This window comes from Branchiostoma floridae, chromosome 1, assembly GCF_000003815.2.
Source record: "Branchiostoma floridae strain S238N-H82 chromosome 1, Bfl_VNyyK, whole genome shotgun sequence".
Classification (NCBI taxonomy): domain Eukaryota; kingdom Metazoa; phylum Chordata; class Leptocardii; order Amphioxiformes; family Branchiostomatidae; genus Branchiostoma; species Branchiostoma floridae.
In genome coordinates, this window is record NC_049979.1 from 17,216,988 (window position 1) to 17,240,661 (window position 23,674).

The 23,674-nt window shown below is 40.2% G+C and overlaps 3 protein-coding genes across 3 annotated transcripts in view; 2 read left to right on the forward strand and 1 right to left on the reverse strand.

Moving 5' to 3' along the window:
• Positions 1-143: 143 nt before the first annotated feature.
• LOC118421244 (MAD2L1-binding protein-like) lies at positions 144-2,730 on the reverse strand. The gene is made up of 2 exons (XM_035828446.1): positions 2,460-2,730; positions 144-1,893 (listed from the first exon to the last, which is right to left on the reverse strand). The coding sequence occupies exons 1-2, from the start codon at positions 2,703-2,705 to the stop codon at positions 1,312-1,314; spliced, it is 828 nt and encodes a 275-aa protein (XP_035684339.1). The 5' UTR covers positions 2,706-2,730; the 3' UTR covers positions 144-1,311.
• A 257-nt stretch (positions 2,731-2,987) lies between these two features.
• LOC118422043 (coiled-coil domain-containing protein 169-like) lies at positions 2,988-5,391 on the forward strand. Its single transcript, XM_035829551.1, has 5 exons — positions 2,988-3,208; positions 3,465-3,638; positions 3,896-4,060; positions 4,373-4,456; positions 4,909-5,391. The coding sequence occupies exons 1-5, from the start codon at positions 3,146-3,148 to the stop codon at positions 5,158-5,160; spliced, it is 738 nt and encodes a 245-aa protein (XP_035685444.1). The 5' UTR covers positions 2,988-3,145; the 3' UTR covers positions 5,161-5,391.
• Positions 5,392-7,701: 2,310 nt separating this feature from the next.
• The window catches only part of LOC118413249 (MAPK/MAK/MRK overlapping kinase-like), a gene marked incomplete in the record, with an annotated part of 30,327 nt that continues 14,354 nt past the window's right edge, over positions 7,702-23,674 (forward strand). The window contains 4 exon segments of the mRNA XM_035816495.1: positions 7,702-8,438; positions 13,935-14,049; positions 15,458-15,547; positions 15,752-15,822. Coding sequence (XP_035672388.1) covers positions 8,312-8,438; positions 13,935-14,049; positions 15,458-15,547; positions 15,752-15,822 — 403 coding nt within the window.

A 23,674-nucleotide genomic window follows, 5' to 3' on the forward strand; every position in this document is an offset into this window, starting at 1 on the left:
ACTGATGAATTGTAATAGGAATCATACAACTTACTAAAAAACACCGTCTCAAAGGTATGGTTGAAATAGATCAATACATATGCATACTATCTTACTTCTTCCAAGTCTACAAGGACATTTAAGCAAGAAGGGAGACTTGATTTTTATCAAAGTCTGGTTTATTCCATGATAATCATAGCAGTAGTTTTGTAGTACATTGTGTATACACATAGGTGTACATGTAATACAGGTGATATGTAGGCGTGTGGTACACACGTCATTCAGGGCTTTGCACAACCATCAGCAATATGTAGCAGCATCAGCACATCAACAGCGAAGAACATTGCAAAAACTCACAAATACACACTGAACATACACTGATTATCCTGAGTATTGTACTCTGTGATTTGGGATTATAATCATACATGGCATAAAATGGTAATGAAGCTATAGTTTATATTCAAGCATAAAAATGAATATAGCAGACTGCTACATAACTATCAAAGAAAGCAAAAGCATGAGCATCAATGTTTCCATTGCTCAAAGATTCTCTTGTTACGAATTCAACCTGGTACATATCAGACAAATTACAACAGCTGAATTACAATTGAAAGTTAGGAAATCCAACAGAAAAAAATTTACATGTTCAGTAGTTACATTATCATCCACCTCTTATAAACAGGCCTAATTTCAAGTAAATTAGAATAATGCTAACTAATTAGTAACTCATGTATAGTTTTAGGTACAGCGAAATATCGGCAAGCTTCAGACAAATAATGCAATAGATTTATGTTCAAGCAAATGCCAAAAATGTAGCCTGCCAAAAAAAAATTCCTTATAAATCAACAAGAGACTTGCAATGAAATGCCCAAGATAGATGAACTTAAGCATCAAGTACAGTTGTTAGTCTGCTAACATTTAACAAGATATTCTGTAATATCAAAAAGCACTTGAATGCATAGAACACACATTGGATTATGCAACAAATATACAGTACTGTTGATACAGTAGAAATGTGTCTGCTACATGTGTTACACGGCTCACTTGAATTAAATTTATCAAGCAAGATATAACTACATTTTAGAAAAAAAACAATGTCATTGTGCATATTATAAAATAAAGTGAAGGAAAAATTACAATAGAGGCTGTTGTGTTGTAAGATGATCAAAATAACATAAATTGTAGCCAATTCATTTCACCACATTGAAAAAAAAGCAATAAGACAATACAGTACAAAACCTAGCTAGAAAGCCACTCAAACTCACAAAGGTTTTTTTTTCTGTCACTGGTATTCTACATGATATTGCAATTTTCCAGCCTCTTTAATCCATTTCAAATCCATATATCTTCAGGCTTAGCGGCTCTTACACTTTTCTCCTTGTAGCCCTTGATAGACAAGGGGGCTTGATACCAGATGTAGTCATCCTTTGGTCCCTGTTCTTCAATACGGACCTGCTCACCTCCTGGGTGTGCTGTTCCAGCAAGGGTGATATCGTATTGCTGTCCTCGGGATCCTAGCTTGTAGGTCAGCTTTGGCACAAACCACTCCAGCCCACAGTCTCTGTGTGCCTTCACTAGCAGGATTGTGTTAGTGATGGGAGGCATGGAGGATATTGGCAAAAAGTCTTTGGTGACCATTTCCCTGAGGAGGCTTCTGATACAACTTTTGGCACTCAAGCTGTTTTCCTTGGACGTTGTCAAGGCATCAGTAAAGTTGATGATGTAGGCCTCTTTTGGACTGACTGCTGTTGCACCAATAAGGATAAGGACCTGAGGGACGAATGTGAGGGAGAATAGGTCCTCAAGGTGGGGTAGCAGCTCCTCCATGCAGTCCACAACATGCTTGCAGCGCTTTCTTTCACTTGAAGGAAACAGTGACTTGGATCTTTTGACTACAGGTGTTACTCCTTTGTCCTGAAGAGTATAAGGTTACATTTTAAATTGTATTTTTGTGCATATAACTTAATGTCCTGAATTAGATAAATGAGTAGGTTGGGCTGCTTTGCATGATGATCTTGTCTAGCCAGTGTTATGCATAGAGCCCATGACATGTGTGAGAAACTCCGCAATTATGCACAATGGAGGGTCCAAATCATGCTGGTCCGTTAACCTGGAGACAAGTAGGAAGACAACTCCAAAGCAACAGAGTCGAGCTTAGTGCCAAGTTTCAAACATAACGGCTATGATTAAGGAGGTTTTGTCCTTCTTGCCTATAATTTATAAACATGACTGCAAGTGCAAGGAAGAGAAGCCCTGCAACATACGATACCAAACATAATTTACAACAGTCGCCACACCTACCTATAGTACATACTTTTTGACCAGTGAAATGCATTTACGTACAGTCCTACTTTCTTGGACAATCCGAGCGTAACCCCACGTCAAACGTGCGTCATAATCTGTTTACCTATCCACGGAGCTGCAGGCAAAACGCCCACGCATTACTCGTGCATATTAGCTACAGCTGTGTCGCTACATACCTTTGTCTCCTGTCTGACGGTTTCGTCCCTTTTTAAATCGAATTTAATTTGCTCGTAAGGCAGCGGTATCTGTTGTCTCTCGTACAGGAGGTACTTTAAAAGTTCAGACGTCAGACGACAGCAAACCTGTGGTGCAACCAGCCCGTCTATTTTCACAGAACACCGTTGAGTCTCGGAGCTGCTCTTTCTTCGCCACCTCTGAAATGTCGCCATTTTGAATTTCGCCCGCCCTGACGTCAGTACCATGATGCTCTAGTTATAGGTAATCAGAAGTCACTGACACTAGTTCGGGGTCAACGGGTCCTCATCAATCAAACCGAGGAAGGAAAAAAATGTCAAATGACAAATCATCTTTTTAGATGTTTAGAAATAATAATACAAAACAATTAAATCGACAATACAGTATTTACATACATTGAAAGGAACAGTCTGCATTCAGTGGTTGAGCGTTTGGTCAGTTATTATAGACTCATTATATAATTTCTCGCTGATGTCTATAACGTTATAAACCTTTCTCGAAAGTGTTCTAGAATAAAGTTTGCACTATTTGCTGTTTACGTGGAAACAAAGGGTTTCCGGTCTTGTAGCAAGCTGTAACAGTCAGTTGAAAGACAGATATTATATACTTTGCTTACTCTGAGCCTTTGGTCACTTGATATATTACGGATTGGACATAAGAGCCCGTGATGGCAAAGAGAGGTGAAGGAGACATAACAGATATACTGGAAGAAATCAGGCATGAAAAGCAGGTCTGTATCTACCTCAAAATCTGCACTTCTTGTTCAACGTAAAAGAGAGCATTTTAACGACTTTAACAGAATGTTTGTGCACGATATAAATGCACAAATAAATGAGCTTTTATGAAAGCTCCTTGGACTTATCCTAGTGAAAAAGTAGCCTGGATTGATAAAGTAAAGTGTGTTCGGTTGAAGTGGGATAATATCGAGTAGGATTTTCTTTCTAATTATCATTTCTTTGATTATGAACCTTGGTTTTCTTCCCTAGATGAAAGAGATGTTGGACCAGTCCATCCAACATTTGACCCAGGAGGTTACAGACATGGAGAAAAAGGCCGAGGCGCCCGTGACGGCGGACGACATGGAGTGGAAAACCCGTCATGACATCCAGGCTGACGTCAACAAGATGCTGAGCGGGCGGATGGCGGAGCTTCAGGAAAAGGTCGGCATTTGGCGCATTGTTATATCGCTCACTTTTCACTTGGAAATGCGACCGGCACATGCGGTGATACTTAAAAGTATCACCGCATGTGCCGGTCCAAGTGAAAAGTTTCATATGAAAATCATTGGGACTTTTAGGTCCTTCTGTTTCTAAAATAGAAAGATATTTTCTAAATCAATCAGGAGACGCCAGATTTACATAGGTCCTCATAACATACACCAAACAGAACACAGATCAGTGATTTGTGTCCCATATAGTTGGATGGAATGAAACAGAGCATGAAGACCGGGCAGCTGCCACAGGTACTACGCGGGTATGACGACATGAATGAAGCCGCCATGAAGAAACTCATCCGGGATATTGAACGTGAGATGACCAGTTTGACGTCAGAGCTCAATCATCTGGAGTTCAGATTGGACCAGGCAAGTGTTCCTCACACAGGCGGGCCTCATGAATAGGGTTACTTAACGTCGTATTTAGTGACAAGTAGTGAGGTACATCAATGAGGTTACATCGTCAAAGTACTAACTATAAATGTGGAGGTAGAGCTGCCAGGCAAGCACGACACCTACTGACATGGTGATGAATAGCAAGAGCAATTTGATTGCTTGCGTCCTCTGCCATGTCACACGGAATCACACCATCTGTTTTGGAACCAAAGTAAAAATGCCATTTTGAACCTCTTAATTACGTTCATTGGGTTTTACGTTCATTTTGTTATTCCCCTTTCCTAGGAATCACAGAAATACCACAAGGCGGACGAAGAACGCAAGAAAGTGCAGATGGCGATCGAACAGCTCAAGAGAGACATGGCCATGGTGACTAATTCACATAATATAGACCCTCTTGAACAGATAAAGTGCACATCCAATAAAGATCCTATCCATGGAAATGCACACAGACATGAGAAAGAAGACTTTTGTTGCTTTTACTTCTGAATTAAGATTACACGACATTACAGATTAAGCTCTCGTTTTTCACACCAAACAGCTTCTAAGTGAATTAATATTGGACAACCAATAGCAAATGTAAAATAATTGCAAATGTTTGTGATGATGCGTTTTCCTCTTTCTATGCACGACAAGAGACACGAGTTAATCCGCAGTTGATCTGACAGATGTGCGATTTGTCTTTAGTCGGTATTGCAACCACGTGATTGCAACAGAGATTCCGGCGTCGACACTATATGTAAAAGAGAAACAGGTGTTCACGAGCTGTCATGTATGTCAACAGAGAGATAACACAAATGTCTTTGTCATATTCTCCCTAGATGAAAAGACAGAACACTCTAGTGGTTACCCTGGGTGCCCTGGGTGCTGATTTGAACCGACCCATGGATGGTTTACCGCGGAACAAACGGATTCTCAACCCCAGACTAGGGCCTGTCCGGAGCTCGGCTGTGGTCAACAGACTTCCCAGGCTACCCGCCAAGCCTCAGCCAAAGGCGAAGAAGGGGAAGTCAGTCATGAAGAATCCAGACGGGAAGAAGGGGAAAAGAAGAGAAAGAAAGTATGATGGATAGACGGGATGGGAAGGGCACATACTTGTTTTTGGCGAAGGCTTCTACCAGTACTGATGAAACAATAAAGAAGAACATTTAAAATGTGAAAGACGACGCAGCAGTGTAATGGTCATGCCTCCTTGCCTAGTGCTTACACAAGTGAAATATTAATTAAGTAAACTCCCTACATCCTCTCTAGAAATCATACACTTTTTACTTGGTTGGGTGGTACCAATCAAGCACCATCACTAGCTCGATGAGTCTTTTTTTGTGTTTAGATGCAACCATTGGTTACCAACCACCTGGCGCACAATTCAGTCGTGTTCAGGTAATGCTCTTACAGTAATCCCCCTAAGTCCATGTCAAAAACAATCCTTACAAGTGCCGATCGTCTTGCCCTCCCTTCTTCAGATGGCATGTGGTACTAGTAGCATCACGTTCGACGGAAAACTGTGCCATGTTAGCTGGGACGGGAATCACGGGATACAACATCTTGTCACCAAATGCAAAGCCAAAGTTTTATTGAAAATACATCCAGTAATTTGGAGCCAACTGTTGGAAAATTAGGCGTTGTTACTGAGCCAGCTACCATTTGCAGAATTCTTTGAAAGAATAACATAAAATTCTAAGCAAAACGCACAGACAAATCTACCACAAACTAACGTTAGTATATGGCCACGACTTAAGCTGGTCATGAGTACTACTTGTCGACCCATGCAGTAGCTGAATAAGCACATGTAAGGCGTCACAATCTGCCGTCACGCATCTTACGACAAAAGTGCCTATACTTTACCAAAGGATGTAAAATGCACACTTTTCACTACCACAATTGCAACTGTCAGTTATAAAGACAAGCCTGTTCTCCTAACATGTTTACATGTCTGTGAAGACATAATATTCGTCGTCCCCATGACGACCCAACAATGTTTGCCTCATGTAATTATGGGTATGCTTGTCCAGGTCCACTTTGTTGTTCCAGTGCATTTGTTCAGCGCAAGCAAAAACTTCAAAACACCTGTCTAATTGATTACTGCAAGAATTGAGTTTGTTTGCTTGCTTTCCAAACAAGTTGTCCTTCCGTGGGACTGTTATCGTTTGTTTTATCTGTCGACTTCTGGCAATCAGAAACGCTCTTCAAGTGGTATACAATCAGAATATCTAGTCTTATAGTGCCTCATTCCCCTGAATACCTTCCTACCTTACATTTCTCACATAACATCCTACATGTATTTTGGTTTATCTTACCCTGACCTATCTATGATTGATTGTTTCCAAGAGAATGTGAAATGTAAGCGTCAGGCCATATGTAGCGTCAATTGCACACACGACTTATACTTCCCCGAATAGGCCAAAAAAACAACAACTATGAATCAGACTGTATTACAGTTACTGGTGAATTCAGAAAATACCCACAAACATTTCCCCTATACGGTTTCCTTTAATCGTGCGTCTTTCCGCACACGTTCTACAACCAATCCTTTTCTCCAATTCCTTGTGTACCTCTCCCCTTGACTGTATACGTGTATATACCAGTAGTAAAGTCACCCTAACCCCATTCAGATGCAAAGTATACTCATGAAGCGATGACTTTCATGTAATGTTGACGGTGCTGCCGATTTCAAAGACGGGTTGACGGTGAGGTACGCTTTGACAGTGTGGTTGAACCGACATATTAACATACCGAGCTTCCGGTCTTATTTATGTACAGAATTGGCTTCCTTGATCCCGTGCATTAGAGAATGACGTCCGCATCACCAATTCTTTCTAATCAATGCCATAAAACGTCAGTGGACCGCTCAAGAGACTCTAACGGACGTAACTGTTGCGTCATACGCGTATACCTGACGGTACTTATCAACTTGCCATGGCAACGTCAACACGCTGTCGGAAAATGTGAAATGTCACTCTTGAGAAGAATTTTCTCTCTGTGTGTCTGTGTGATTCACAAGATGACCAGCTGCCCAATGGCAATTGGTCTCGAGCAAAACAGTGGTGCAATTTTTTTCCTTTCCATGTTTTTCTTATTGTATTTTGCCATCGACGGTTTGATTTGATTTACCTTGTACCCGCAGCATTCTTTATTCAATTACACTATTGCAAGTAGCTTGCTTGAATAGTAGTTCCGCTGGTTTGACAGGAGATTACATGTAGGTATTTTTCCAATGCCACACACTCTGAGGTCTCGCCCAAAGCCAAAATATTCTTCCTTACGGTGTAAGACATGTCGGACCTACTTGGTCAGTTGTATATTAACTGCGAATTCACTTTTCAAACGTTAGTACATAATGACCAAGAACACAGCCTTTTGTCTTGGTGTCAGTGAAGGCCCTGTACTAGCCTATAATGGAACTGGTTAACATTGCTAATGCCTTTCGACGCCAAAATAAATTTGTTCTTGATTATGGGAAAATTAGTTGCTTGGGAGTGGTTTTAACTCAGTTTACATGGCGTTGCTAATGACAACCAATGCCTGGCAACGCGACGCGCTAACCGACGACATTCGCGAACTGTTGACACGGACACTTTAACATGAGAGTCACCGTCAAGTAGCGTCAACAGGAAAAAAAGTTGTCCGGAACAGAAAATCATGTAACAGATTACAAGGGTGACACATTCTTCTCTACCACAAGAGTCGGTGACAAGACGGTACATTTTTTCCCAAACTGACTGTAGAAGTTGTCCGTGCCGGGGTCGAACTGCCTCCGCCTACCAACCATTGGGATTGCTGTTGCCCGGCGAGCTACCAAAATATACACGAGATTTCCAAACGCAAAGTTTCGTCTCTTGACATCCGCTCAACCGTGGCCACAACTACTGTACCACTCCAAGAGAGTTAGCACGAAGAATGGTGAGGGTCCAAAGAGTGGCGTTTTGTACAGGCCGTCCGCCAATGGCTGCGCTCCAGCTCCTGTGACTAATGCCCTGTGTCCTTTATATTCACGTATCGCTTGATCGGGATCGAAGAAAACACGGCAGACGTAAAGGACTAAAGACTGTCGCGCGTTTTTGGGTTGTAGAGAAGTTACTCGGCCAAACAAAAGAGTGTGTTTGCTACTATGACTTACGGGACCTAGTCACGCAGTGACTTGTTATTTGGATCGACGGTTGGGAGGGATTTTTACCGAGAACTGTTCGCAGTTTGCGTGGCTGGAGAACGTCTGAGTGAACCTGGATGGTAGAGCTAGGGAGTACCTTGATGCAAGCTACCGGTCACCAAGTAGGGGGTAGCCTGCAAGCGAGGCGAGCGCGGGTTCGTGCAGTATCTGACTTCGCCCTTGGAAACATACTACGATCTCATGGTGGGTATAATCTCTTACTATTACGACCCCTATAGCGTATATAACCCCAGCCATTGAAAGCAGTGCGTTTTCACAGTTGCCAAATCCCACCAAACAAGTGCTCATGTTGTTTGCCGAGCACACAAAACTTCGGCGGATTTGGAAGCCATTGCTAGCCCCACGTCTCCCTCTACACCGGCCTAGTTTACCTCAGTTTATCCACAAACAACCTCACAGGTAAGTTGGAACCCCCCACCGTGTACCAACCCTAAATATTGACCAGTATTACTTTCACTGAAGTTGGTTACAACGCAGCAGCACCCCTTTATAACGTGAAGTTCGGCTATTAAGTGGTTTCCAGGGAAACGCAAGTGTTTTACGTTTTCCTAAGGAATTAATAACAGTCTTGTATAATGCACACTTTGACCCACTGAGGACCATTCTCGTCTGTTTCCTTGAAACGGTACTAGTGACATGGTAACATAACGCCGGTACACAATAATGAAGGAAAACAACAAGATGAAATGAGGTTAGCTACCAACTTGTTGGCGCACACCGATCTCTATGGTTGTGAGGGAACCGGCACAATAGCGATGTGCGTAAGGCCATTGGAAAGGAATTAGTCAAAATTGAAGGACTCGGATTTGTAGCCCAGTTATAAGACTTGTCAGCATTAGCGAATTGGACTATGCAAATCTTCACACTAGGCTGTTCAACGCACTCAAAATGGAAGCGTAGCGTCATGTCACATTGACTTACATTCTTTTCACTACTTTAGGTGCAAAATTCCATTCATTTCGGTATTTGACGGATACTGTAGGATTTGTCACAGCCAGGTGCACCTACAAGAAGTGCGTGTACCCCTCACTCATCCTATTCATTCAGCGGTCCTATAAAGCTCACTGCTCATGCAGGACTCTGTAGTCAGTCTTTGCAGGCACAAGTTAACGTGTGAAGTCACCTAATTGACACATTTCCTAAACCTTGAATCCTTCCATCCACCAACAGCAGTGGGATAAGGCACTTGTTTACACACCGTTACAAAGAGTGAATTTAGAGCCATTTATAGATGTCCTGTTCAGGTTCAAATGCCGTGATAACAGTTCAAAGACGCCATTTAGAAAAGCCAGTCAGTGAACGTCAATACTGCGCCACTCACACAGCCTTAAGGCGACCGGGGACGCCGTGTACACAGAATGTCATCGGTGACAATAGATAAACAGCGATTAGTTTAGTCTCAAATATCACATAAATAGACCTAGCTATTGAAGACTAATGACCGTTAGACAGACAAGGCAGACAAGTTCCAAGTCATAAAATTCATTCATACATTATCACCAGGTTACAGGAAGACTAAATTGAAGTGAAGTACAAAAAATATTGACACACTGTTGAAAATAAAATATGCTAATCCAAGTTGCAAATACAGATTCAAACTTCTATCATCTCAACGAGACTTTTTCAAAGCCGATGTTTGTCGTGAGCAAATCTTTTTTAAAGGCCATCATAGAAGATGACCCATTTTCGGCCAGAAATCTTTTGTAGGCCAGCAAGAAGATGGCGGTAGATGGGGTAGAAAAAAGGAAATCTTGTTTTGGGACCATGAGAACTATCGACAGCCAAAAGAACTTTGTATTAACTGGACTTTAGTTGGCAGTACAATGTTTAACAAAGGGAATTATTGCCTTGAGTAGGTGTTTGCTTAGCGTTGTTTTCAAACATAGATATCATAAATAATCGTGAAGGTGATGATAACCATACGTATCTTGGCAAGTTTATCACATGATTAGTAGCTAAACACTATAGTACAAGAACAGAAATGAGCTATGGCAAAAAAGCCAAGTACCTCGGACGATGCTATGGAGATTAATGACATACTAGTCCTCTCGTACATACACCTGGCAAGAGACAAGATTTATATCATGATCACACCTTTGTAATTACCTGCTATCAGTCAGTCTGACGGTTCACTGAGACATTGTTGACATGAAACCATGGCAACCTGTTTGTTGAGGTGATCTTTATTATTTGGTGTATACTGAATCCATCTTAGGGGTGGACTTTGTTCAAACGCAATGATATGCTACAAGAGAGATTCTCCATGCGATTACAAGCTGAAACTTGGTGGGTAAGGGGCTCCTATACTTCAGTTGATGAACCATTTCACACCATTATCAGTCACGACAATCCCACGTGTCGTGGTGGCTGTGACGTTTGCCTACATGCAAGAAAGAGGACGTGAACAGAATATGACTTTAGGGAAGTCTTCCCGAACATCGCTAGCATCAACCGGTAACCATGCATACTTACAAGCGCAATTCTGACAGTGAGTAGGCTGCACCTTACGCAATGGCTACTACGTTATGTATCCATGCCAACGGCATACGTTATTTCCTCACCTTTCTGTTAGGTCAAGATTGCACATGTGATTATACTACCATCGATCAACATTTCACAAAGGACACGTTGACTGAAAGAAACGTAACCGAACAATGTGAACTTATTTACAGTTCCAATGTCAAGTGGGGACCATAAGTTTAAAAAAATTGGGCCCCTAAATTACCCTATACACTGTTGCCTATCACATTTAGGTTGTAACATATTTTACATTAATTGATCATTAATAGAGGCTTACTGCCACACGTTTGTGGACACAAAATCAAAGCTGAAGTGTAAATACTCAGTAGGCGCATAGTTTCTACCTACAAGAAGAAAGACTCAGTCGGGAATTCAAAACTACTCTAGTTCAAAATGATGGTAATATCCTTTACGAGCATGAACATGTAACAGACTAACGTAATGTATACAAGGACGGAATTTCTCATAGAGCAGCCTCTCGTCATGCATTTCGTGTCAAAATCGCAGGGCGACGCTTTCATTTTTGCCGACTGATACCTAATACCTACGACAGTACATGTATTGACGTATCCAGATCTCATGCAATGCCATGGTCTATGTATTCGTTCGACAGCAGCAAATTCTTGATCAAATTCTTGATGGATTGATATTAATTCCCCACATTTTAATGCTGTTATTTCAAAACAATCCACAGAGTGCAATACTTTGAATAAAGGAAGCGTGCGCACAGTTGCTTGGCATACACTAGCTCAATGTTGTATGTTGTTTTCGAAAACAACGCTACAACCAGAATATGGTGCGAGCACAAGATATTTCATCGACACACTTCATCTGCATGAGGCCAATAAAAGCCTTCTTCCAGTGAATTTCATTTGAAAGCGGAGATGGGATAGTAAACGAAACATTTGAACCGCCAGTTAAATATTATCCTCCTTGCTTGTCTTATTGTTTTCTCCTCCTGTCGCAACCATAAGAGTACTCAAAATACTGTTCTGATCTTTGAAAGTCAGAGTCAAACACATATATTTACGCAAGTCAGCATGTAGAAAGTACCACACATTGACCGGCATTGCACAACTTTCGCAGTTGTGAAAGGTTGTGTCAAAAATTCGGAAGTTATTGATTCGGCATACCTTCATTGGCGTGATATATATCATGAGATAATGCGTTTCAGTCACCAATCTAACGTTGTTAATTGGTCAACAATACCAGGAATTCAGCCTCTACCCGAGTTCGGAGAAGTCAAGGGAAACGTTAACTTGCAGGTGTCACAAGTTACACCAAGGACTAGTGACAAGTCTTTAGTTACAAAGAAACTTAGGGACTTCCTAGGCCCTGTTGCCATGGTAGCAACACTCGTCACCCGGATAATCCTGCTCAGGCACGATTTGTTGATGGGGCGTGTGATTGACAATAATGACAGATGGAATTACTGGCGATAGAGTGAAAAGAAACATTTCATTAACTCCAGCCGGGTAAATAACTACGTCCAGCCGGAGTGTAACACTTCCAAAAACAAGTGAGTGTAGAAAAGTACTAAAGGACTCACTACCTTCCCATCACAAAGAGATAGAAGGGGTCTGTTTTCTGGGAAAACGTCGTGCATCTACCATAGAAAGTTCTGATGGACTGACTACTTTCCCATCACAAAAAGCCAGAAGGGGTCTGTTTTCTGGGAAAACGTCGTGCAAGTACCATAGAAAGTACTGATGGACTGACTACTTTCCCATCACAAAAAGCCAGAAGGGGTCTGTTTTCTGGGAAAACGTCGTGTAAGTACTATAGAAAGTCTCTGAAGGAAGCAATTGTAATACGCCTACGGGTTTGTACAGCCTCCTCAGTTGCAAACGTCTAACAGCCCTGGCTTTTATTGTTGGAGGGAAGCCCTGATTAAATTTGCGATTTTCAACCGTTGGGTAAGGTCCTCTAATGCCAGGAGAGTGAGTTTCCGCGCTGGCCCGGTGATCATTTTAAATAAAGTTAGCGCACAAACATAATTCATAAAGTACATTGTGGCACACAATACTGAAAAATAATCACTCAATATTGGGTGCACCCTCTGATCGTTTGGGGCACGTGTAAAAGATCCCTACTGACGCAAAAGCCTGCCTGATGTATACAGGTGTTACTAAGTCCCAAAACAATGGGCCCAACACGCTCCTCACAATTTCCATGGGCACAAATACCTCTGCATTGACCATGTAGTGGACTGTTTTGGCCCTCGTGTTGGATAAACACGAATGAATGCAGCATCTTGTTACGGTCAGGGACAATGAAAAAAGCATCTCTCACCTAACAAGTAAATATCAATAAACGCTCCTTCATTGTCAGTTAAAGCGGGTGAGGTGATATCAATTCTCCAGCTCTTCTCAGATAGCAATCACTATGGCAACACCTATGTAATATCTAGAAGTTTGATTTTACTCTTTGTGCTATTTCTGCGCAAAACATGTGTAGTAAAGGCATTCCAAGCAGCTAGGCACAGCAATAGACTCCCCTTTGTGGCGTGCTCGTTAGCGTAAGACAAGTAGCCTGAGGGGTGTCAAATTTTGACCTGGTGGAGACACAGTGGTCGTCATGGAGACAGGTGTATAATTACATGGTGCCGCGAACATGGCGGCCGCAGACGCAAACTTTTGTCTCCTTCCACGCAAAGTAAACACCCCAGTTTGCCCAATATTTGTCCGAGTTACGAAGAAAACATTTACAGAGTGAACCAGCCAAACGTAAATTATTGTCACGTGGAGTCATATCGCCTAGTAGGAAGGGGCTGGACTGGTCCCAATTCAGAGCTCAAGCAGATTAGGTCCGTGCGGAGGGATATTTGTTCGTAATTAAGGGTAGCCGGGAAGTTCCAAGATGTCGACGTAGGGGACGTCTGTTGTTACCGAGTCAGCTAGAAACGGGACTGTTTATGGCCTTACCTGTGACACAGCATGCTACCGATGCGAACATTTCTGAAGGAGTTTTCACTAGACATCTAGTAGTAAGAGCATGAGGTGGAGATAGCCCTCTACTTGGAGAAAATATGCACAGTAAGTACAGTTCAAATCACGGAGCACCTCTCCTGCAACTTTCAACTGGCAAGTGTATGTTGACTGTTTGTACTGATGAGTGTTTTAAAAGACCCTGATGTATCCCTATACTTTTTTTCCTCAGAATACAGAATTTTGGGGAAGAAAGGCGAGGGCACGTTCTCCGAGGTGCTGAAATGTCAGAGCATCAAGGATGGCCAGTACTACGCCTGCAAGAAGATGAAACAACACTACGACAGGTGAGAAACTCAATGGCACCTATCCTCACGTTTTCTCAAGTGGGCGCACTTGTGGTTGTGATTATTGCTAAACTGTGAAAACACAAAGAGGCGTTCTCTTTATTTTCTTTAGGATTGATTGTCTATGTGACACTGCTGGAAAAGCATGTATTCATGTGTATCAATGGCATTGTCTGCACTCATAAACATGGGAAACTTGTGAAAGTTTTGCTATGTAACGTTAAATTGTCAATATTACCTGTAATCGTAATCTACAACAACATATTTACAACATATGAACAAGATTGTCTATAGATTGCACAATATTCCGCAGATTGCATTTTTTAAGAATCTGCATACAATATGTGCATCTAATTACAATGCCCATCATGAAGAGGGAAGATCCTAAAAACGTTTCTCCGTAATAGGCAGAAATGATGTGAAATAACCAATTGGCTTCTCCATGGCTACCCCTGCTGCAAAGGGAGAAACAGCCTCCAGCGTACAATAAAGCTATTAACCACTGGTACAGGCATAATTCACTCAATGTCTCCACCCCCGTAATTTCTGCATCCACGGCTCTCATGATATCATTGCCTTAGCTTCATCTTCATTGATACACTTCAGTTCTAATGGTGGGTATACAGCTCGGGAATTACAATCATGAAGCAGACTTTTCTGTTTCCATTGCTGGAAAGTGCATGGTCCTAAATAAATGTTAGCATGATGGGACAGTTTGTAGGCAGCAATAATGTCTGGTATACTGTCCAACAAAAAAGACAAAGACCTCATTTTGCTTGAGGAAATTGATTGGAAAATTGGCAAAGCTGGTGGTTAAATGAAATGTCATAAAATTGGATAAAGTTGATGGTTGTCAAATGATACAAGTGCATCCTCAGAACATCAATTGATAAAATGATTATTTTTTTCGTAAACATGTTTAATGTTTGGCATGTGGAACTGCTGATTGTTAATTGGACTCAAGGAGTGAGAATCTTGTCCCTTCAGATCGGTTATATATATTTGCATTGTTCCTTTTAGTTTCTATGGTTTCATGAGTTTTGTTCCAAACCACCTGCCGATATTAGAGAGGTTGACAAATCACAGAAGCAACCAGATGTAATCAGAGGCTTTGCGTGACTGTATCATTATCTTACAGTCTTGAGGGACAAGGAGTGGCAGATCTTTATCAAATTTGGTGTTTCAATAGCAGGGAAATAGAGCCCTGACCTCAATAACAAATGCTGCATAACAATTTAAGTTTTTGCATCCATGCTTCGTGCACTCACTGTTCATGGTGTGTTGTTGCTATGTACGTCAGAAATAAGCTGCTCTTTGTAGAGTTGATCACACAGATCTTAAGGTAAGATCCCAGTAAGAAAATGAGTCTAGAATGCACAAAATTGACCAATCACTGCATGTTTTACAGTGTGGAACAGATCAACAACCTGAGGGAGATTCAAGCCATGCGGAGGCTTCATCCTCATGCAAATGTCATAGAGTTGATAGAAGTCATATTGTAAGTATACGGTAACCTGCCCTAATGGACTATGACCGTGATTTGTTTTACCATAAACAATACCTGACACGAATATCTATCATAGCCAGATACACTCAATCATAATCTGCAGTATGCTGTAAGGATGTAATCTGTAATTTGAATCCTTCAAATTTCGTTTGAAGCTTAGAAGCTTTAAATCATCTGGCTTTTCTTCTATTACAGTGACAAGAAAACAGGGACATTAGCTTTGGTATGTGAGCTCATGGACATGAACATCTATGAACTCATCAGAGGTGAGTCTCCCTGATCTTTCTTCGTATGACTGCTAACGTTATATCATAAATCACAGTAGAAGGATCGACCTTTAAAACAACTGGTACTGCCGTCTGATCTTTGGTGATATTTTTGTTGGGCATATGATTGATCATGTTTTATATTGTGTTTTCAAACACAACCATGGTTTTGCTTTGTGACAGAGAAGATGTATGACCTAGTATCCTAGAAAACAGCATGGGTTGTTGGGTTGTGACTAGTTCTTTCATGTCATCGAAGGTAGACTTTTTATGTCAGCCAATGTTTTCTGATTGATAATTAAAGCATGAAGCAGTGCTACCTAATAATTATCTGTCTTTGTCACATTCAATACCAACAAAAAAGATGGTTAAATATATTAGTTCTCCAGTTAGAAGCTCTGAGGAAGATGTCTGACAGACATCAAAACGTCAGCAGGTGAGAAAAACTGGTTGTGTAAAAGAAAATTCTTATGTCCTATGATCTACCAACCTGATGAAATTATTTTCGGATAACTTAGTTCAATCACAGATACAAAGCTCTGTCAAATGATAGCCTTATTACTTTTTAGTTAACATTATTGTCTGAAATTACAATATTCAGAAAAAGTTGGACAAAGAAGGTAGAAAGGATGTTTGTCAAACACTGAGTCAAGCAATGGAGCTTATGAATATGGGGCCAAGGTCACAACAGGAAGGTTAATTATTTTTAATAATTCCATTTCTCCATTTAGGAATTCAATAAGGTAGCATTATGACTCAACTAGGATCATGTTACCAGACAATTATCTCATAATGATGGCTATTGACTGTAAATGCTCATTACTAAAGTTACTTAAGTAGATGAATATGTTAATACAAATGCTATTGAAGTACAGAGGCTGACCTTTGCAGGTAACATTTTAGCACAATGTTTCAGTATTATTTTTGTCTGAATTTTATGTTTAAGAATCTGTTCCTCTTGTTCTAAATGATCAGCAAAGACTGTAAGAGTCTGCCCCAGTTACATATCTATTGGGCTTCTGTAGATGCAGGCAGCTGGGATAGGTTGCTAGGGGAGAAGAACATTTATGTCCAGAAGCACTCTATGCTATAGATAGAAATCTGTTACTCTCAGATGTAAGTGGGAATGAGGTGTGCATATGGCACGTATGCTCTTGCCTATTGATGATGTTCAAGAAATACACCTTATCTGCTCCTACAACTAGACTCCTAGACATAGTGGCCTGTTATTTTGGGTTTGGTTTCAAAACAGTAGCTTTAATATGAAACACAACCAAGTTGTATAAATAACCTGATTGCCAGTACATCACTTGTAAAGGACAGTTATTAGTGTATGTCTGAAATGGAAAAGAGCTAACTGCTCGTAAGAATAACATTAAAACATTTTAAGGGCAGCCATGCGTGATGGAAAGTCAAGTTGACTAATGTATTCAGGAGGGTAGATTTTCATTGTTGTTGCTCATGTGTCAAAATCCCAGGATGTGGTCCCTCATGACAGGTGTATTGGGAAAATGCCAAAGCTTGAGCTGAGAGGCCTAGCTTTGGCTACAGGGACCTTCACCTTTGACATATGTCAGGGTCCATTTCATCTGCCATACAGTCCCTAGGCCTGTTCTTTCTTGTCCCTCTGTAAGTGTGTCTATGATGAGAATATTAGGCATACGTTACATTTATTACGAGTCAAGGGGGTTCACGGTTCTGATTGGAATTATAGTGTGGCTTTAAGAATGTTATACATGCCTTATATTGATATTTTTTACTTGCTTTGTCAATGTGACATGGCTGCATGTACTGTGACAAATCATTACACAGCATATGTGTTAAAAGGGTTCACAGTGCTGAAGGTAACATGGCATGCCTGATCATGTGAGCAAATTGATTATTCTGCTTCCCCACATCAGCACCACCAGGGAACAGGAAACTGGTGATGTATTATACCCATTACAAAGTACACAGTAGCCGACTGGCTGTCCCTGGAGGCCTGGGCTAGGATATTGGTTCAAAGATTAACTCTTGACCCTCTGCTAAGGCAGTAATAGTAGTTTAATGCTGGACCAAAGCCATGTTTAGGCATCGGCACCATCACTTATATCTTGTTGCTACATTTTTTTTCTGAAATTCTCCAACCTTTTGATATATGAGACCTATTACCAAAAACTTGTCAAGTTCAAAGGATATTTTTATGTAACGTTATGTAATGTTACTGAATACATGGTATGCATATGTTCCATGCAGAATCACATTCAATTGTCTGTCTTACATTATTTTGGATTCAATCTGGAATCAGCTTCCTTTAATATACATTTCAACATGATAGCCCTATCATGGTGTAGATACACATAAATAAAACTAAGTTGTTACAGAGTGGAAGCTTGTGAATGCTACCAAAATTTTGGGATGCAAGATTGTTGCTGTCAAAAGATTTGTTGTGTAAACAAACTTGTTGTGTAAACAAACAAAACATGGGGTGAAAAATTATCTGTACAACGTCTAACATTGTAACCTAATGCAAATTCAACCGTGCAGATTTATTTTTTATTGTATATACTTTTCATTATAGTTATGTGTCATACAATTCTCTAGTAACATTGGGTATGTTGTTGATACAGGACATTTTCGACATATAATTACCACGAACTTTGTGATAGCGCTAGCCTTGAGTATTATACCTTCTGTATGTCACGGTCTGAGCCATTGTCCCTCCACAATGAGATCAAAGTAAAGGTTTATCCCTTACATGCTTATTTGACAGGCTGTCGTCTCTAGCAGACTGTAATGCCATTAAGACCTTTACTACTCCAGAGGGGCATGTTTGAGAGGCCAGGCTGCACTGCTGACATTTCCACTGCCCCTGGCAACATTTGTATGCCATCTCTGCAAGGGTCTGACCAAAGTTTGATAAAGCTTGACCAGGGTTTACCTTAAGGTGTTGGCATAGAAAACACTGTGTTTGAATGAGCCCTCTCTGTGTCAATTTTGAACTGTTAAAAATTGCCAGTGAAAGAAAATTAATTTGTTTTCTTTAATTAAAACTCAAACTTAATGTATGAGTAGTATAAGATTAGTGATCAGTATAAAATTAGCGATATTCATGTTAAGCAAAATTTCTGGAAAATATCAACAGTGCTCAAGTGTTGCATTCATTTTATAATTTGTATTTAGCACTGTTCTATGTCAATGTTATGGCAATATTACAGCCTTCATGTTTACATTGCCTACAAAACACACAAATCAATCTGTTTTAAAGTTTTGCTTTTGTTGGCAAAATTATGGTATCTGATTTTTAGAAATGGCAATTTAGCTGCTGATACACAATACATGTTGACCACTTCAGATAATACAATAAATATTGATATTCCGAAGGTGTCCACTGGCAGTAAGCAAGTACATTTATCTACAAGCAGAGCACTTTTGATAGATGTTCAGGGGTACAGAGGAATGTGTGATAAAGCTACTGTTTTGATAAGTGTTCATGCCGAGGATCAAAGTGTCAAAAGACATTACTATGCAGGCACAGGTATGCATTATTTACCCAGTCCGGTAGTTCTATGGATAGACATGTTTTTGTTGCCACTTGTATAATATGTAACGACCTGGATATGTGGTATTAGAGTGGAAATGATGGAAGTACTGAAGACTTTCAATGAAGAAAGATTTCCTTTTATTTCCATGGATGCACATGGGATTGCTAGTTTCTAAAAAAAGGATTAGACTCTTTTATTGTAAATGCCTGCACAGACAGTCAGCTACTGCCCCATTGTGCTATTTGTTCTGTTGTGCAGATACTGGTATGTGAAACAAAGAAGGGCTAATACTGTCAGATAGTTCTACAATGACTGACTGGGAAAATAGCACAAAATGCTCCAACTTTTTTACTCGGCATCAGTGTTGAAAATTTTGCTTTGCTTTGGTTGAAATCAAACCCTTTTGTGATTTGTTCTTGCTGGGATGCGTTCTGGTTATTCTTCTGTGCTATTTTGTTTAACAGTCAACAACCATGGGAAAAGGGTTGTTACCCTTATCCAGCAGTTTTGGTGTCACAAAATCAACCATGGTTTTCTGAACAGTCTTTTTCATAGCTTGACTTAATACCATATGTACAGCATCCTTAATTAAAGGACAATTCTTTTTAGTACTGAGTGTTCAGAATCAGAAATCCTGTTAGTGCCAATTGTACACTCTTCCCTTCATGTTAATGCATTCAAACTACCCTTTCTTGTCACCCACAGAGGGTAGATCTAACATTACACTACAACCTAATGTTATTGTCACCTAACACTTGCACTTTATTTTGCTTCCTGATTTCTGTTTTTACTACAAACCTTGTGAGACAAAGTCAGGTGGGAGATTAGGGTCATGGAAACAATATAGGCTTCTGTGATTGGTTACAGTCTGGCCTTTAAGGACCTCGGGGTGTCGTTGCAGAATGGCGTCTTCATCGCTATGGTGTTACAGCTAGGTGGGGTGGTGGCTTTTGTACTCCTGTGAAAGTTTATTTGCCAACTTGCCTCAAGCGTGCATAGATGCACTGTTGAGCCTTGTGTTTTGAAAATCTTGGCAGTTGTTGCTGTTGTACTCAGGCGGTTTCTCCTGAGTAAAAAAGTCTCCCTCTTCAAATTTCTCTAGCAAACAAGGCAAACTGCTTGGCTGCTACAGTAGCCATGACAGATGTAATGCCAGGGCCGTTTTTATTTTGTCACCTCAGCTTGGTTCCCATGGATACAGTAGTGAGGGCATCAGTATACAGTCATTTGTCATAGGCTTACCGTCAGCACAAGGGTGCATATCTGCTTAGAACACCTTACAGATGCTGTAGGGTTCCACTTTATTGTCCAGTTCTTGTGTATCATACAGTTAGCAGAACATTTGATCCAAACAGATTCCTTACAAGATTTGCTGACTTCCATTTTCATTTGTTGTTTGTTATCTTTTAAGGGAATCACTTTCTACAGCATCTGATACCTTAAAGGTGTAGTCTACTTCGTACTAATACTAGAGGCCTCTGTTGTGTGGACAGACAGCTGTGCAAATGGAGCTTCTGTTGCTGGAGTTGAAGCACCTTGGTACATATCATTATTGTAACACTTCACTTCACAACACTTCAAATGTAGTGTTAGCTACTGATTAGCTTGTGGCTTATTCTCTGGGAGAAATGGACAAGATGAGGTCTCACAGGGGAGTGTAAATGAAAATAAAAACACAAACATTGTACCATAGGATAACAAAGAGATGAGGAATTAAAATGAACTTAAGAAATGTGTTGACTTTCATGTTTACCTCTAAACAGAAGGCAACATCTTCACATGTAAATTATTTTTCCTGTTTGTCTTTGATTTTGACAGTAATGAAGACAAGTAATGTCATTTTCATATTTCTATCTATTCTGAGACCAAATATGTGTGTTTCTTTTTTGTTTTGCAGTCAAAGCACTTCTGGTATCATTTTGTTCTACCATCTGAAAAATTGAAAAAAAAAAAAACAACAACACTAGACTGTAATAGCATGTCACGCTCCCTCTCAAGCAGTTCCTCTACCCAAAGCAAAACCTGGCATTACAGTATATGCAATATCCTGGTGATCTGTTAGCAACCAAGAGCAGCCTCACAATTGACTCCATTAACATCATTATTTCAACATCCTACCTCCTTCAATTGAGATTCATGTTGACCCACGTACAGCTAATGGTGTTACTAATGCCCTACTGAAGTGGTAGGTCTACTGCTGTAATGGTTCGTGTTGTGTACTAGCTGACTTATGATGGGATATTGAAGAAACCTTCTTTCAACATGGAAATTCCAAATATTTCCTTTCCTTCTACAGTTTGGCAGGACATTTTCCACTGTCACAGGTTATAAGTTATATAAGTTATATATGAATATTAAACAACCAAGGAACATGTGAAAATTAAGGGATCTTTGTTTCAATGTTTGGCATTATAAATTAGTCCTATATCTACAACCTAGTATTTGGTTTCTTGTTCAATATGTTTCTTCTATGTCATCTTCATTTGTATTCCAGTTTATTACTTTATCCTATGTTCCCATGTACAATAATTTGCTTACCCGGTATTTTCGCTATTTATAACTGACATACTTGTTTTCAGCTTTAGATTATTCAGCACAGATTTCTGTGCTACATGTACAGAGGGTACATTCAGAAACCCCTCAAATCAATCATGCTACTCTGACCATAAATAGTACCAGCAGATTCTGACCCTGTGCCACTAATTGCTTGCATCCTGCTCTTCAAAACAACTCCTGTGGCTATTAAGTAGCCCCTCCTTCTCAATTTACCCCTGACTGTTCCATATTGTAAGAGGAGGAAGTAGGCTATTTTCTTGAGCTCTTACCTCACCCAAAGCCTTGGATTCTCCATGCACGAAACAATATTTCACTCTAAGTCAGGAAGTAAGCACAGTATGGGATTTGCTATAAAACTTTGTTAGGTTTGCAAATCATTATTGTACAAAATTTACAGTACTCTATCATGTGGAAAATTCAATGGAGCTTGTCTGTTCAAAAGTACCAAAGAATCAAGTGGTAAATACAATGACACTATAACAACTTTTGCTGGTAAATAGCTCATACAGTATAGTATTGCGTAATGTTAACTGTACTACCAGTTTGAAAAAAAGTCCTTACAGTGCAAGGTTTCAATCAATTTGATCTCTTGCCTATCATTTCTCAAAGGTGTCAAGTCCGTGAAACAATAGACATAAAGGAGTCTATAAACACTTGCCATCACAGCAGGAAACAGACCATATCCCAGCCTATTTTTAATGGTTTATGGTATCCATTCATTTCCCCCTGCCACCTTGGGAATCCTTTCCTGAGGGAGAGAACAGTAAGGATCAAGGAAGGGGATCAAAATGAATCTTCTGTTTTCTCTTGTCCAATCTGAGTCCTTCCTAGTCAATCCTTTGGACCCACTGGGAAGAGTAAGTGTAGACTATTTCTTGCAACATCTTACAATGAAGATCATGAACCATTTCATGGTACATGTAGAACAGAGCTGTGTTTCACAGGATTTGACATTTCATGAATATGGCTGCCTAGGGACACATAACTGTTTGCCATGTCTTGTCAATACTACTAGATATGCTGAGACAGGAATCACTTTTCTTAAATATCAAAACTGCATTCCATTACAATTCTGTATGAAAAAAAGATTTAGATGTTCACTGCCAGATTGTTATATTCATCCTATGAATATTTTATACCTCATAGCCAGACAGCATCATTGCCTTGAGCGTTCGTTTTACACAGACAAGGCAGTGATATGTGTGTGCTAATATGTTAACTTTGTTATGGACCACACCTTAAACCTTAAACAATCATATGTGATGTCTCCTGTCAAAAGACAAATGTGTCCCGACAATGACAAATTCTGTATTGTAAGAAGTGTGGCATCTGTAGTTTAATGAGTCAATGTATACCCACAGGGCCATTTCTTCTCTTGTTCTATGTGTTGTCTCTTCATCAGGGCTTTGACTGTATTACAATAGCACAAGATGCAGTTCAGATATTAACAGAGACATGCTATTGTACCAAGATCAGTTATGACAGGAGTGAGTGAGTAACTAGCATTAGTTTTGACATTCTTTATCATACCCATCAGTTACGTGTACTTCTTTGGATTAACAAGGTTGATAACACTCTAACGGCAGTTTTTTTAAATGATGATATCAATGTGAAAAATAGTGACTAAGTGTAGCTACTAATCTGATTTGCAAGCATGAGTGTGGTTGAGCTGTCAGCATTAAAATGTACCTCATCATGGTCACCTTATAAAAACAGTGTACATGATTGACATTATTGTAGTGTAGCAGTATATCCTGAATCACTTTGTTTTA

Coding starts and splice junctions, on each gene's coding strand:
- LOC118422043 (XM_035829551.1), top strand. CDS start 3,146: ATGGCAAAGAGAGGTGAAGGAGACATAACAGATATACTGGAAGAAATC. Junction 3,639..3,895: donor TGGCGGAGCTTCAGGAAAAG/GTCGGCATTTGG, acceptor TGTCCCATATAG/TTGGATGGAATGAAACAGAG. Junction 4,457..4,908: donor TCAAGAGAGACATGGCCATG/GTGACTAATTCA, acceptor TATTCTCCCTAG/ATGAAAAGACAGAACACTCT.
- LOC118421244 (XM_035828446.1), bottom strand. CDS start 2,705: ATGGTACTGACGTCAGGGCGGGCGAAATTCAAAATGGCGACATTTCAG. Junction 1,894..2,459: donor CCGTCAGACAGGAGACAAAG/GTATGTAGCGAC, acceptor TATACTCTTCAG/GACAAAGGAGTAACACCTGT.